Source organism: Alosa sapidissima, chromosome 18 (genome assembly GCF_018492685.1).
Source record: "Alosa sapidissima isolate fAloSap1 chromosome 18, fAloSap1.pri, whole genome shotgun sequence".
Lineage (NCBI taxonomy): Eukaryota > Metazoa > Chordata > Actinopteri > Clupeiformes > Clupeidae > Alosa > Alosa sapidissima.
Genome location: NC_055974.1, coordinates 11,314,083 through 11,330,828, shown reverse-complemented (window position 1 = coordinate 11,330,828; position 16,746 = coordinate 11,314,083). Strand labels below are relative to the sequence as shown.

The window sequence follows — 16,746 nt, the reverse complement described above, 5'->3', positions numbered from 1 at the left end:
TAAAAAGCTGAGTATCTTCATTTCTGACGGCACTCATCATTGTGGTAGAATATTAGAATAGAGGATTGGTTGTACATCTGTAAAAAGCTGAGTATCTTCATTTCTGACGGCACTCATCATTGTGGTAGAATATTAGAATAGAGGATTGGTTGTACATCTGTAAAAAGCTGAGTATCTTCAAAAATCCATTTCTGATGGCACTCATCAGTTGGAAACAAAAACAATTTACTTCTTAGCTCATTTGGCAACTTCACTACATAAACATTGGTATGGCAACAATTTATCAAAAGAGAAACCGATGGATTGGCCACTGTGCAAAACCGTCTTCTTCAGGGTACTGATGTGTTTGGAGTGCATCCAGAATGAGGTGTGTGTGTTGACTTTGATGGCACTGGGGGAATTCCTGTCTGGCCAGGCTAATCCTCAACACAAATGCCTTCCGTTTGCTTATCCCCGGTTCTCCTCTTACTTCTGTTAAAATCAGCCTCACGTGAGCTACTTCACACACAAACACAACCCCACCTGACACACGGTCGGAGCACAGCTCGCAGTTCTGCCCCGTGCACACACAAGCCAAATAGGAACAGTGGAGACACGGAGGGGAAAAAAGATCCCAAAAGCTCTTGTGAGGTGTTTGGAAGAGCATTTTTTTGCTATTGCAATAAGCATATATGAATTATTTCAGTGAGTTAGATTTGATAGATATATGATAACTGATGTAACTGTTAAAATAAAATACTGTCAAGATTTCATTATTGTGTGTGTGTATCGGGAGAGAGGTAACGAGAGATTGTGTGTGTGTGTGTGTGTGTGTGTGTGTGTTGGAGGTAGAAGGCACATATCTTGAGCTCGCTGACCCTCCCTCACTCGATTAGCTGCACCAGTGGCGCTGTGGCGTAGGCTGTGTCTGGGTGTGGGAGCCAACTGTAGCAGACCACATGAATCAGCAGCCCAGGGGTGTGTGCTCACACACACACACACACACACACACACACACAGCCTGGGAGGCACAGCTCCAATGGCCCCACCACCTTCTTCCACTTCACTGAGCTCAGACAATGCATTACCCACCTGCACCACTAGAGAGCACCAATGAGCACCACAGTGCAAAATCGAGTGCAAAATCTAGATGTGACACTTGTTGTTTACTTGGCCCTCATGAATACTCCTGATTTGTATTTCTTTTCGCAATATTCTATTTTATCACTATAGTTCCACTTGCTTGGTCAAATGTGCCACTGCGTAACAGCAGATCCTCCCAAACACACACACACAAGTCTGAGTCATATGAAGCATTATATTGTGTGTGCTTATTTGAAAATGCTTCCCCATATAGAGGCTTACTCCTCCTGGTCAGATGTGAACGTCTCTGAAAACATTCTTAATCTTAAGCGTAACTAAGTTAGCAACTTTCACACTAACTAAGTTAGCAACTTTGTTGGTTGCAATGCAATTTCCCATTGCCAACCGACTAAGTTGCTAACGGGTTAGCAACTATGGTTTTGGGAAACTTGATCCCACCTGTTTACCCGGTAGGATAAACAGGTGGGATCAAGAGAGCCATGCAGCTGTCGGTACCCCTGTTGGAGAGCTGTTCCATTGTACACAGTGAAGGATAAGACTTAGATGCTTATGCCTCTGTGACTAAACTGCACGAACAACATCCATGGCTTTGTTTATAAGGGATTTAATCTTGTGTGAAGAAGAATGGTGAGGACTGTCAAAATCAATTATTCAGTCTGTATCTGTTGGCTGTAATTACAAAGTGTTCTGTGGCGTGAGTGTATCAATGCACTAATCAGTTTTAACAGATTTATGCAGTTCGTCAGGCTTTGAGGATCTGACCTGACATACAGGCACTTCTGTTTGTTGCTATTGTTTGTCTACAGACTTATATCCCTCTCGGGAAACAAGATGAAACCTACATTTTGTAGCTCTGAAACCTTGCCAGATTTACGTTTCTTCTTTATTTGTAATCTGTTCCAGTCTATGTCTGTCTGTCTCAGTCTATGAGCACTGGTGTTTTCCCTTTAATCTAATGTCGCGGCTCTCTCTCTCTCTCTCTCTCTCTCTCTCTCTCTCTCTCTCTCTCTCTCTCTCTCACACACACACACACAAGCATGATTCACCTCAGGGTCAAAGGTCAGGTGGTTGCCCTGTGCTCATGTTTCTATGGACTGGTGCACATTTAAGGTTAAGCCTGCTGACAAGAGTGAGATGTGGCGTGGTGTAATACTGACAGACCTGTTTCCTCTCACATCTCTCTTCGGACTGACACGAGTAGCAAATAAGCTCGACACCCAGCAGGATGCCAACATAGCTGACTATTTACGTCTATTCTGCAGTAACACAGAGAGAGAGAGAGAGAGAGAGAGAGAGAGAGAGATAGAGAGAGAGAGAGAGAGAGAGAGGAGATCATTTTATACGGCTGAAACATCTTGCACACAATTCACACCACACATGGTGCCTCTCCAATAACACATACCGGGTTTCACGGATGAAGCCTATCCTGAACTAAACGAAACTTTAATGAAAATTTCCATAGAGATTTGTTTTGTTGTTGTTAAGTATTGGTGCAGATAGGGATACATGATAAATCCTGAATATAGTATCTTTAAATGAGATCATTATTTTCTCAACCACTGAAGCAGCTGTGTTTTTTATGTTGTCAATATAAATCATCGTCAGTATCAGAGACAGACCCATCAGTCTAACACACTCAGCCATGCATAGACCAGTTTATGATGCACTCTTATGTGTCAGGGTGAAGTAACCTTTGACCTCTCTCGCCTTGTGGTATAAAATGTGACACCTCTGGTATTTTTGGATGCTGCATATGCCAGTCAAGGCACTCAGCAAGCGGAAGTTTGATAGCAAGGGTTCACCAGAGAGGTCGCGACCATGACAACACACTGGTTAACTTGTTTAGTTTTGAGACATGGAGAAGTGCTGACCTGTCTGGCTTGGCTGACGTTCTTGTTTTCACACAAGTTACACATTCACTTTTCACTCACACTTTTCTTCTTCAACTTTTGTTAATGATTATTGTTGACTTTCCCTGCAAGTCATGCCTTCCACCTGGATTCTCTAACAAATTCATTTTATACAGTGCAGTATGTCTGCATGCATGTCTGGAACTACCTACTTTTATCCACTGTCTGCATCTCTCTCTCTCTCTCTCTCTCTCTCTCTCTCTCTCTCTCTCTCTCTCTCTTCTCTCTCTCTCTCTCTCTCTCTGTCTCTCATACACATTCTTTCATCATGTTGAGAATGCTGTGGCATTTCTCTTCTTTATTAGGTTAAGAATAAAAGATAAACAATGGTCAGTTCTAGCCCGCTCCTTAGTAAACATTCTAGGTCCTTTAACATTCCATGGTTCACTTTAAACCATGAGGGGCTGCTGACTGGTGTCTTTACATAATCTGGCATATTTGGTGTTTGATTCAACAACTACAATGGAAAGTTATACCAGTTCAATAATTTCTGATAACTCACTCTATGCTGGTGAACAAGTAATGGTAGTAATAAAGGAGTGAACATACCATGCAAGGACACCCCCACTCCATTTCTTGTCATGAAACATTCTTAAAAGTAAACACAAAGACTTGATATTTAATTATGATCCCCTATGACTGTAGGAAATTAAATGCTGCCATCTAGTGGCTGTGGAAAGCACTACAATTTGAAATGGCAGTGTGAGGGTTTGGGTGGGGGGGGGGTGTGCAGTGCTACCAGTGTAGCAGTGTATTGAGCTTCTCATAATAATCACTTCTTTTTACCCCCCCCCCCCACCTCTCTCTCTCTCTCTCTCTCTCTCTCTCTCTCTCTCTCTCTCTCTCTCTCTCTCTCTCTCTCTCTCTCTCTCAGGCTTGCCATGGCTGCACTGGGTCAAAGTGTGACTGTAGTAACGTGAAAGGAGACAAGGTAAGATCATTAGTACTAATGCCAGCACTAGTGTATTGGCCTTCTTTATGCAGCAAATACTGACTTATATTTGTATTAATAAAATGTAATTTTACTTATTAAAACAATATTTATTTAAATGCTAATAGGATACAGCATTACTCCTACCAATTCCTACTTGCAACAGCATGCAACAAATATTGACCCAATACTGACCCAAGCTAGGGGTTCATGGTTTACGGAGTCAGTCTGTCTCTGTCAGTTTGCATCGGCATTTTTTGTCAAGTGTATTTTTATTGTATTTCCTGAGCTAAAATAGCTAGCATAGCATCTGTCTTTGAATTGAATGGGAAGGCTAGCCTGCCACTCTCTTGGTCTGTACCTGTACAAGTTAACACCCTCTAGTGGTGGCTTTCTGTAGGGGTCTCATTTTTCTGTCTGAGGACATCTTTTTGTCTTATGACTTTTTAACGGCTTATCAATGTGTCTGTTAAAAAAACATTGTCTGTAACACTGAACTCACTTTTTTCCTCCCATTCCAAGAATGTTTCTGTGTTCTTTGTAGTCTGTAAACATATCAAAATCATACTGAAATGAGAACAGCTGATAGCTCTTGGATGAAAAGCTGGTAGGTGGGTGAGGAAATGTAGTAGAATCATTTTACTGCTTAAGTCTTTCATGACATTATTCGTTAAATAAAATAGATTTACATACTATATCCCTGCTAACCGTTTAACAGCATCCATAGCATACTTTTTATTGCCACACAACAATGTTGGTGGTAGTGGTTGTATCTGAATGAGCCGGGTGAGCGTGTTAGCTTTTTGTCACCAACTAAACTCTTCCCCCTGGAATCTGGACAAATTGTTTTCTCATTTAAGATTACAATCGTAACAGGATATCCTCAATGTACGGCTCCACAGTGATATACAGTACTATGTAAACTTCAGAATGCAAGGACTTCTCATATGATAATGGTGTCTCCTCATCTGATTGTTGGTGGTTAGTGGTGGGCTTCTCTCTTCACTGTGAAGAGCTTGGGGTGTCTTGATAAAAGTGCTAAGTAGATGCAAGTTGTTGTTATAGCTGTTCATGGCTAATGCTGTGTGTCTCCTTTACAGGGTGACAGGGGACTTCCTGGACTACAGGGCCAGCCAGGCGTACCTGGATTTCCAGGACCAGAGGGTCCAATTGGACCACGTGGAGAGAAGGTAGGTTTCACTGCAGTGGCTCGTATGAATCGTTGACCCAGTTGATTGTAAACAATTGTTTACCTGGGAATGGTCTGGTCATGACATAATTGTGTGATGACGCTTCTCCAATGTTGTTAAGTCTGCTGTCTGTAGTTTATCTGGTCAATCAGACACTAAACACTTTCTCAAACACAGGGCGATGACGGACCTACAGGACCCAGTGGCCCCAAAGGAATAAGAGTGGGTGTCTAGACCTGAGAGTGAAACATACAACTTTTATGCATATCCTCATCTCTGGGTGACATTTGTATGATACATTTAAAATCATGTTCACAGGGCCCTCCCGGATTACCAGGTTTCCCTGGGACACCAGGAATTCCTGTGAGTATCCAAACAAACAAAACAGTCAATGAATTCCCTCTCTCTAAATCACTTCATTTCATTTGACGTATAGAAAAGCAGATTTTACAGTCTTACAAAGATGTGCCGCTTCTAACTTTAGTCGTTATAAGATTCATATCTGACAACTCTTAATGTTTAATTTATTTAGTGAATTACATTTTTACTCTATTCTAACTTTACATTTCGGAAAGGTCTTTAGATTAGATTAGATTCAACTTTATTGTCATTGCGCAGAGTACAAGTACAAAGCCAACGAAATGCAGTTGTATGGAGACTATATCAAGTCCTTTTGTGTTCTTGCTATCTCTAGGGTCTGCCAGGACAGGATGGCCCCCCTGGACCCAGGGGAACTGCAGGCTGTAACGGAACAAAGGTAGGTGGATGTGTTATTATTATTAATAATAATAATAATGTGAAAGGCCGCAGTTGTATACAGAGAATTTACAATGATCGACATGTTTGACACGCAGCAGCGCCATCCCCTGGTCAAACATTAGTAGTGCCTGACACTTAAGTATAAGTATATGTACTCTTTCGATCCTGTGAGGGAAATTTGGTGTCTGCATTTATCCCAATCTGGGAATTAGTGAAACACAAACAGCACACAGTGAACACACAGTGACACACTAACCCAGAGCAGTGAGCTGCTTGCTACAGCGGCGCTCGGGGAGCAGTGAGTGCCAAGCTGAAGGGCACTTCATCCGTGGATGTGGGCATGGGAGGGCAGTGCTCAACCACTTCCTCTGCCCACATTTTTTCCTACTGGTCGGGGATCGAACTGGCAACCCTTCGGTTACAAGCCCGAAGCCCTAACCAGTAGGCCACGGCTGCCCCTCCATTCTTGCTTGCAACCATTCAAACAGGGTGCTCTGAAGGGCAAGGTATGCCCAAAGTTAAGTATGGAGAAATGTACTTTGTGTATGGAAGCCATTCTGAAGCCTAAGGAATCCTGAGTAATAACAATGGGCACAATGGGCACTGTTCAATTCTACTGGGGTGTAAAAGATAGCACTAAATGATGCCACATTGTCAAGAGATCTGTGCTATAATACAGGCTGTTTCTTTTCTCTTCTGTCTGATATCCTTGGTTAGATATAATTGGGCTTATTAGCCCCTAGTCATATAGCACAGTGTTGTCATTGTAAGTAGGCTACCATGCTCTGCCATTTATGTAGTGTGTATGTATGTGATCTGTTTTCAAGGAAAGTAAGGTTTAAAAATGTAGTACATTTAGTTTCTGACCAGCTGTGCAGACCATCTGCATGAAAACGATGGCAATATTTATGGAGGATAGAGTATGTAGTAGTGGAGGGTTAAAATCAGATTTTAGTTGGTAACTTTTTTTGTTTTGGGAGTTATTGTTATGGAGTCATGTTTTGATCTCACACTTAATGACACTTGGAAACTGATGGTAAGTATGAGAGCAGCATGGAATGTTTCATATATGAGCTTTCATACTTGTATATTTATCTGATTTACCATATTAACTTGTATATTCACCTAAAATGGTGATCTTTGACAGCAACATTTCAATGGGGATGAATCCTTTTCACACAGGGTGAGAGAGGATTCTCCGGGACTCCAGGGCTCCCAGGAATAGAGGGACCACCAGTAAGTACAACAGGCTGTTCTTTACTGGTCATCACTGGTGAATCTGCTGATGTGTTTAGACATGGACTGACTTGTCACTATCTTCACAGGGTCCTCCAGGATTCCCTGGCCAAAAGGTAAGATTAATGAAATAGCAGCCTTATAAGAGAGATGAACATTTGTTTCTGATCATATATATCATCAAATGTTTTGACGGTGTTAAACGTTAAAGCGTCACTGAAAATAATTAATTTTCCTGTATGTCAGGGAGAGAACCATGATCAGCTCCATACCTGGACTGGGACTAGTGTGTCTGACAACTACTTCCTAGATTTAATGCAAGAACTTATAATGTAAATATGCTAATTCATTTAATTTGTCTTTGTTTCTGTCTTATCATTATTCTAGGGAGAACCCGGTGAAGTAATTGCAATTGACCGCTACGGACAAAAAGGCGAATTTGGACCATCTGGTCTCCCAGGCCCTCGAGTAAGATGGCTTATTTTATTTGTTTTAATTTTTTTTGTTTTTGTTATTCTGTATAATTTTGAGGATAAAAGTGGGGAATAGTTTCAATAAAGCCATTAATCGTGTCATTTGATGTTGTTTTTCTAACATTTCTCTGATAGTTTTGCTAACAAAGCATCAGCTCAAGTTTTTCATGGTTTTCCTTCACTGCTCTTGCAAATTCTTACTTAAGTTGATTCTTAATGTAATTTTCTTTCTAGGGGATTCCTGGACCTTCTGGACTTCCAGGGCCAGTTGGTCCCCCTGGGCCTAGAGGTTATGAGGTAAGACGTATAACACAAGGCACATACAACAATATTCAGTAAACCCAATGGTTGCTTTATTAAATTGACCCACTTAAAAAAATTATTGTATCTTTAATGAGGCTACTGCATGGTCGCAATTGGAATTTCAACAGTGGGATGTCATGATGTTCTTAACTGAATTTAAATTAACTATCTGATTTGAAAATTGTTCCGATCCATTGGATTGTAGCCTAAGTCAGTATACAGATATAGTGTTACACATTTGCTGTATTTGGTCTAGTGTTGCACGGTGCACCGACTACAAAAGTATCGCAATACCCTGAAATTAAAAATGTCAAGATGTCTAATTTTATTAGTATCGATACTTTTGAGAATGACCGTGTTCTTTTGAAGTAACATGCGTGTCCTACAACAAGGCATGCTTCTAGCGCCTCCTCCCCTAACCTGTGGCTGTGCGTCTTTTCTCCTCACACACATGTAAGCGCAGCTGTCGTGCTATAAACAGCGAGACATGGCTGCTAGTTCAAGTGATGCTATGGTAACACATCATAATAGGCTAATATCAAGTTGATTTGCTCACTTGCATTTCACAAGTTTGTGTTGCTAACCTACCTAGGCTGTGGGATTTTGGTCATTTAGGCCTACTATTTGGGTTCAATGTAATTTAGAAATAGGCTAAGCAACCATGGCAAACTTTTACATCTGAAGAGAGATCCTTGCTAACTATCCCGCTAGCTCAGGTCATGTTTGACAATTATTGCTCGCTAAAATCATTAATGAACATTGCAAGACACTTATCTTATCTATGATCCCAGAAAGATTTTCTTCGACTTGTACATTTTTTGAACATTTATTTTATGTAATGACATACAAAACATAATTAATTGCATCCACATACATATCCTTATGCGCTATGTGCAACTTTTATTCACTAGACTAAAACCGTGAGACAAGGTCAATTACTCTGTGTGGAGAGAGTTTGTGTGGAGAGAGTCAAGCAGAATCTGGGATGGCCACTGGTGTCAATGATCACACTACAGTATATTCAATATTACTGATGATGATGTCAAGGTGGTGGGGCCCCCAAATCAAATACATTTTTTAAAAAGTATCGAAGAAGTATCGAAATCGCAATTCTTGACTTGGTATCGGTATCGAAACATTAATTTTGGTATCGTGACAACACTAATTTGGTCTGTTTTTTTTTCTTCTAGGGTCGTGCTGGGCCTCCAGGTCTGCCTGGACCAAAGGTAATCTCACAAGCACCATATATATGCACATATACATATTGTGGGGCCATTTTCAAAAAAAGTGCAAATAACAGCTGTAAAGACTCTTTCAAATTTTATTGTTTGCACACATAGCACCATCTGCATCATCTATCAGTTCACCAATCTACAATGTTGGAAAGCTTATATTTGGGAGAAAATTATGTTGCGTAAAGTATCTAACTATGTATTTGTGTTTTGCTACACAGGGCAACATGGGACTGAACTTCCAGGGGCCGAAGGGAGAAAAGGTAGCTAAATGAACTCATTGGTGGGAGTGTAAAGTTTGTAACAGGAAGAAGAGTCAAGATATTAATATCTGTACTATTTTTGGTAACTGTAGGGTCAGCAGGGGCCCATAGGGCCACCAGGACCTCCTGGACAAGTCGGAGAGCAGCAGAGCCAAGGACATACAACATTCCAGCAAGGAGAGAAGGTATAGTGTTTGGAGGAAATAACTTCATCCTTGTTAAATTGCAATGGTAAAGCTACGTTAGTAGCACTCATAGCAAGTTGCAGTAATGTTTTTAGTGACTTTAAAGGATATTGTCTAAACCAAGCTAACGGATTATAAACAGATTTGTCTTTTAAAGACCTGACCAACTAGAGAGCTACACAATGTTAAAAGCTCGCTAGCTTCTTTGGTGCTAGCATTTGGTGATGTCTTGGTGTGAAAGCTGTTCTTACATGTTTCCCATGCGGAATTCATGTGTTTCATTCAGACACATTGCCACAGGTACTTGAATCACCTGAAAACTAAAATCAAGTACCTGGTCCCAGCTGTGGTGCGACTGGCTGGGGCACCTGCACTGTACGCTGGCGACCCGGGTTCGATTCCCGCCCCGTGGTCCTTTCCGGATCCCACCCCGACTCTCTCTCCCATTCGCTTCCTGTCACTCTCCACTGTCCTGTCATTAAAGGCATAAAAAGTCCACAAAAAATATGAAACAAGACTGGTCGGCACAGAGTCCTTACCTCAACCCCATCAAACGCCTTTGGGATGCTCCCATGGATGAATGCGAAAACATCCCACAGACACACTCCAAAATGTTGCGGAAAGCCTTACCAGAAGAGCGGAAGCTGTTTTAGCTATCCTGATATTTCTAAATCAAATCTAAATAGATCAAATATGCTATGAGAGGATATAAACTAAGTAAAGAAATAGGTGCTGATTATTTTTTCTGTTGAATGTGGGTTATGCCCACCTTACCTAATAGGCTAACAATAATGCCCCTTAAATGTTGAGATATCTACCGGAGGTAGAATTAAACCCAACCATGTTTTTTTCCTCATCTCTAAGGTCTCCTATGTATGAAATGGATTCTAATGGATGAAAATATTTTACTGCAAAGATTGTTAAATTGATAGATATTGTTATACAGCCCAAAACTAAAAAGAACTAAAATATAGCCTGGCCGTATGGGAGTTAAGACATATAAACCGATGTAGATTACAGTTTTTCTCAGTTGCTTGGGTACATTTTTCAGATCAGAATGGTATTTCTCAAAACTGCTTGTTCAAACTCCATATCATCTTGTCACTTGTGCACATAATTTCAGCAGTTTCTCTTCATTTTGAACAAATCACAATGCTTTCATACAACCATGCAACTGATTTTGTACAAAAGTCTGCTGTTTTTTACATTTTCAATAGCTAATGCCATGTTGGCCAAAATGCACTATACTGGAATATCTTGATGTATGTAATATATAGAGACCTAGGAACACATAAGGACAGTTGCTTCATTGGAAATCTGTATAGTAAACATCATGCAGTTCATCATACACAATTTACATTCAAAACACTATTTATGTTATGTTACACTCTGACAACTGCTCATAAGGTCTTGGTGTTAGCTTGTTGCTAGGGGGATGAACTGGAACAATTGGTATTGTTTTTTGGACAATTAGATTTGAATGCCATACCAATGCTATAATAAATAAAGCAGTTAGTGACAGAATTCATTTGTTTCCTGTAGGGTGACCGCGGCCCAAATGGCCCTCCTGGAAATCCTGGGCAGCCTGGACCACCTGTAAGTGTACACATTTTATTTATTGTTTATCACCTGTAAGAGCACACCTTTTATTTATTGTTTACTACCACGTGTAATAAAACACACCTTTTATTTATTGTTTATCACCTGTAAGAGCAAACATTTTGTTTATTATTTGCTTCTATTTAATATGCATGATTGATGCTCATTTACTCACTACTAATATGAAGTAAATATTATATGTACAGTAGGCTATGCTGTCAGGCTTTCCTAGTCAAGTCCAAGGTTGTGATAAAAAAAATTCTGATGGATTTTGCAGGGTATCTCGGGAGGATCTAAAGGAGACAAAGGAGAACCTGGCGAGTCTGGTAAAAGGGTGAGCACCGGTCCATGCGAGTAGAAACCATCAGATTACAGATTTCCACTTCTAACTATACCACTATAACCATTACGACAGCAAATACTACTTCTTCTAATAGTAATGACAACAAGAGGAAAGTAATGTCTGTCCCTCTTTGCAGGGGAAACCTGGAAAAGATGGTGACCCAGGGCCAGCTGGATATCCTGTGAGTGGACAATGATGCAGTTTGTTTCTCAAACAATATTGATGTAAGGGATAATGTATTGTCCGCCGGTAATTATCAGAAAATAAGTCAGGGACAGGGAGAACAGGTTTTGCTTCGACCTGAAGGGACTTATTTTCTGATAATTACCGGCGGACAATACATTATCTTATTATTAGCTTATTACACGGCTACTTGTCAAAACGAGAAAAGAAACCTCAATGGTCTTTAAAAATGATTTTGCTACCGCGTTTCGTGTCTTCCGCTGACAAAATAAATAGTTCGCCACACAGATAGAACTTGACAGTTTCAGGTGTTGCGTGGCAACGTCTTACTAGCTTACTTTCCCTTTCAATGGAATTCCATTGCAATAAGCGAACGGACGTCTTGCGGATGGATATGAAAGACGTTAATCAACCCGTTGCCATTGACAGCAGTGATTATATACTTTGCCGGTGATTTATGTAGATTTAACACAGGCCCGAACGTTGGGAAGGCCCATTCATGTGAATGGAACTTTCTGCAGCACTCTGAAGAGCCGTGTAATAAAATTGGTTAAGATACTACTAAATGGGAAACTTTTATGCTGTGTGTATGACTGTTCTTTGGATCACTGTTCTGGGTACAGAAGATATATCTGCTGTCTTTATCTGTCAGGGTTCAAAAGGAGACCCTGGTGCCCCAGGATTACCTGGTCGTGATGGCGAAAGAGTAAGTATGTCTCCATATTCTTTCACCCATTGGTTCCTAATTTTTCCCCATGCAAGAACAATTTGGTGTTCAGGATCCAACTTACAAAAATACATCATAATTTACCATAACATCTGCATGTATAAACTACTGACAAAGACCACCGCAACGTCAGAAAATCCATGAACTCAGCCTATAACAAGTTATATATGGTATCATTGTAATCCTTGACAATCAATTCATAGGGGTACAAATGACCTTCTCTGTTTGATGTAGAGATATGAGTGCTTGGTCCTCTATGGTTTGGACTATTTACAGTTTTTCTCAGTCGCTTTGGTGCTTTTTTCAGATCAGAATGAAAATTCTCATAACTATTAGTTCAACCTCCACAACATTTAGTCATTTGTGCACATCATAGTAGCAATTTCTCCTTCCTCTGAACAAATTGCAAATACTTTTGGACATGTATCAGTTGCTTTCATACAATTCTCTGCTGTTTTTTAACATTATCATTTGCTTATGTCATGTCAGTCAAAATGAACTATACTTATGAATGCTGAATAGTCGTTCCCAATAAAACTAATAGTCTTCATTTCATTGCTTGAGTCATTACATACAAAATTGTTGAACTAGTTATCAAATTCTGTCACAGTGCTGTAGAATTGCAAAGAGCATACAGTAAAAATGTACGCATTCAGTGTCTTGTACTCACTTACTCACCTAACTACAGCAATGTGTAACTTTACTGTAGTTTTCAAATGGCTGTACAAGTACTGTATAGTGCTGTCTTGAGCATGTTCAGTGTCACTGAACTGTCATAATGAAAACATGACAAAGCCATTTGACTATCTTGTTCATACACGATGGTGTCAAGACTTCTCATTTTGATGACACTGACAGTTTCATTGACATGAATACCTGCTTTTGAGGAATGGACTATCCATTTTGAGCAAGTGACGTGCTTTTGCAGGTCATCCACTAGGTTTTGCAGTTTGCACTAATTGTTTTGAGAATTGCACTAACTTCTGTGCAAATGTTAACAGTGATGTGAGAAAAGCACCAAAGCGACTGAGAAAAACTGTAATCTCCTGGAGGTTGAAATTGCAAGAAGTGCCTAAGTAATTAACACATTTAATGTTTTGTCCACCAGGGTGACAAAGGAGACCGTGGTTACCCTGGGCCTCCAGGGCAGGTATGTGTGACTGGAATATCTTAACCATTGCAATTTTGTTATCTTTCACTTTTAATTTAAGTAGACAACAACATAGTCAGTGCTCCCTCTGTCAACCAAGGATGGCTTTATTAGGGTGATAATAGTTCAGAGGAAGATTAAGTGACAAATGCACTTTTTTTCACTTTTGAAGAGGAATAGATGACATACCGGTATCTAAATACTTGTACACTTCTGAGATATGCAGTATCATTAGAGGGCATTGGAGCTAAATCCAGATGCATTTTACTCTCTCATCTGTAAAATGATTTAAAAAAATACTTTACCTCTAACTCTACACCCCACAGGTGGTGACAGGACCCACGTCAACTGCAACAGGCCAGAAAGGAGACCGTGGATTCCCTGGAAGCCCTGGAAGAAAAGGAGACAGAGGACCACCAGGTAGAATCCGTAACCTATTTTAGACGCATAGTAAACTGTAACTCATATTTATTTGTTATTGATAATTACTACACCAACAAAGAAAATGTTTAGTTTGTACAGGTTATTTACTGTTTTTTCATAATTAATGAAGGAATATATAACCAATTTGTAACTGTACTTCTGTCAATAAACATGTTATGTGTTTGGTGTACTCTGACTGAGACCTTTTTTCTTTTTTTGTCTCTTAGGTTTAACTGGACCTCCAGGCCAGCCAGGAGCGCCAGGCAAGTAACTGCCACTTTAAGAAATAAGAGGCTTTATAATGTATCTGTTGAGATTCAAGTAGTAGTATATGAGATTGTTGTTGAACAATTACTGAACATCACCTTAACCAAACTCAACTCGGAACCCTAACCTTAACCATAAAATATATGTGTACTGTATGTAACAGAGCGTTAAGAGGTAGTTTGTTGATAATCTGAGGGTCTGTATCGTAACGCCTCCAATTATCACCACTTTCGATCGAAAATTCTAAAACAACGATGTTTTTCAATACTTCAAAATAACATTTGATAAATGAACCTTACATTTTTCAGTAGCCATAGGTGTGTAGATTTGAACAAAATCTGTTTTGGTTCTTAACAGGAGCATTTACTGCCTGAAATATCCTATTTTGTTTACCACGCTCGGAGGTTAGTGCTGGCCTGGTGGGTCGCATAATTTTTGGTACATAGCTAATTCAGATAGATAGATAGATAGATAGATAGATAGATAGATAGATAGACTTTATTGATCCCTAGGGGAAATTTTAGATACACCTATGGTGTGGGTGCTTGCATTTCTTTAGGAATCCGCTGTCTTGGTTTGTATAGAAATGCATATTAAGTGATATATACACGCAAGACGGCGGAAATATGGGACCGATGGTAATAGGGGAAGTTCCGATACATAATCTAAAGAAGACTATCCAGGTAAAGTGGGACACTAGTTTCTGATGTGAAGTGGATGGGAGTTCTAGACTCCTTCCCTGGATAGTATACCAGTCTATTGCAGGTTAAGCACACCAATCGAAACAGGGACCCCTATACAGCTGTGTGGACTGAGACAAGTGTCTTGTGCAAGAAGAAATCAGACCTGATATGATTTGAAGGTGCATTTATAAGCATCGTCTTTTTTCTCATAGTATGTTTTCCATTCTGTGTTATAGGTATTGGAGAGCCAGGTCCTGCTGGTAGACCAGGCTTCCCTGGTGAGAGAGGCCAGAAAGGTGAAGAGGGACAACCAGGAATTTCTTTGCCGGGGCCACCTGGGAGAAGTGGACAATCAGGATTACCGGGTCCTCCTGGACCACCAGGTCCCCCAGGAAGCTCCACTACTGTTGAGAACTGTCCTCTTGGTGCTCCTGGTCTACCTGGCTTACAGGGAGATCCTGGATATCCAGGGGAGACTGGGCAGAAAGGTAAGCCTAGATTATTTAATTGTGATCATCCTAACATTGATATCGGCCGATATCTGCCTTGTTGACTGGTGTCAGGCAAATGGTATCGATAAATAATATGACATTTACGAATACCAGTGGCTGATGTTCATCTGTTACGTTGCACCAGCTAAATGTTGGCTAAATGTTGGCTAACTGGCAGAGGAAGGGCTTGAAGACTTAAATTTGGTTCAGTTATTTTTCTTATGATGAATTTTAGTTTCCCTGTCATCGGCACCTGAGTTGGTTAGGCCAAATTATTATTTTTAAGCAACACTGTATGTATTTGAATCTAAAACTAGTGAGCTAGATACAAAACCTTGCAAAGACCAACAGAGCCTTATTGGCACTGCTAGAAGCCTGCTAGGATGCTAAATGGTGTCTTTTGGCAATATAATCAGCAATGCCATCCTGTGGAAAGTTGGCTTTCATTTAAGCAATAAGCCCTGAGAGGCCGTAGGTTACGCTGATTCTACAACAGCTAAGGGGCGTTGTTAGGCACCAAAACTATTTGCCTGATAAAACCATACCTCACAATGTGGTCAATTGTTGCATAGGGTCGCTTTGCATCCTTAAGACATAGTGTTGTATTCTGAGTGTGAGCTTAGTGCTTACTTAAATAAGTTAGCGATTTCTCTTTGAACATGCGGTGGAAACTAAAGTATGCAGAACTGGTAGCAGAAGAAAAGTATATGGCTAGCAAGCACACACTAGACCAATGGAGATACAGGTGTTAGAGCCAAATCCACCACAACATTTCTGTTGAATTTGGTGTAGTGTGTAGTGTGTCCGATAAGGAGGACTTTTAGCTTTGTGGATCTTGAGTAGGCCTACCGCCAGCGCATGTTGCAGCTGCTGCCAGCCAGTTATTTATATGATTGCATCCTATTGAGTTATATTGCTTAGCTGTAGAGAGTGCATGCTGTACAGTAAAGGAGTGTGTTTATGTAATCGGGTACTGCCTGTGGGACATGCTGTGGCTGTCTCAAGCCAATTGTGCATTAATGTTATACCCAGTTTGATGTTAAATAATGTTAATTAGGCTTGGTTGTTGGTCCCCAATAGCACAATGAATTTAATTGTGGAACACAGGAACACAGGGCATATGGTTGTTGATAATCATGGGCCTTTGTATGTCTATGTAGATATTGCATTAGCTGCAACAGTAGTAATTTACAATGTCTACACTGCATTTCTGATTGATTTGGTGTTATTTATTTTACATATTTTTATATGGTCAAAAATAAGATTTCCCCTCAAAACATTTCTAATGGACTCCAAACTTTTAAACAGTAGTGTG

The 16,746-nt window shown here is 40.3% G+C and overlaps 1 protein-coding gene across 2 annotated transcripts in view; it reads left to right on the top strand.

Annotated features, from left to right (window-relative positions):
- col4a5 (collagen, type IV, alpha 5 (Alport syndrome)) overlaps nt 1–16,746 on the top strand; it is a 49,362-nt gene that overhangs the window by 11,523 nt on the left and 21,093 nt on the right. For both annotated transcript variants that reach the window (XM_042069799.1, XM_042069798.1), the window contains exons 2-21: nt 3,868–3,924; nt 5,025–5,114; nt 5,292–5,336; nt 5,433–5,477; nt 5,809–5,871; nt 7,056–7,109; nt 7,199–7,225; nt 7,497–7,577; nt 7,817–7,879; nt 9,076–9,111; nt 9,339–9,380; nt 9,473–9,565; nt 11,108–11,161; nt 11,442–11,498; nt 11,644–11,688; nt 12,343–12,396; nt 13,526–13,567; nt 13,894–13,987; nt 14,218–14,253; nt 15,177–15,428. In XM_042069799.1, coding sequence (XP_041925733.1) covers nt 3,868–3,924; nt 5,025–5,114; nt 5,292–5,336; nt 5,433–5,477; nt 5,809–5,871; nt 7,056–7,109; nt 7,199–7,225; nt 7,497–7,577; nt 7,817–7,879; nt 9,076–9,111; nt 9,339–9,380; nt 9,473–9,565; nt 11,108–11,161; nt 11,442–11,498; nt 11,644–11,688; nt 12,343–12,396; nt 13,526–13,567; nt 13,894–13,987; nt 14,218–14,253; nt 15,177–15,428 — 1,330 coding nt within the window. The remainder of the gene's footprint in view (nt 1–3,867; nt 3,925–5,024; nt 5,115–5,291; nt 5,337–5,432; nt 5,478–5,808; nt 5,872–7,055; nt 7,110–7,198; nt 7,226–7,496; nt 7,578–7,816; nt 7,880–9,075; nt 9,112–9,338; nt 9,381–9,472; nt 9,566–11,107; nt 11,162–11,441; nt 11,499–11,643; nt 11,689–12,342; nt 12,397–13,525; nt 13,568–13,893; nt 13,988–14,217; nt 14,254–15,176; nt 15,429–16,746) is intronic.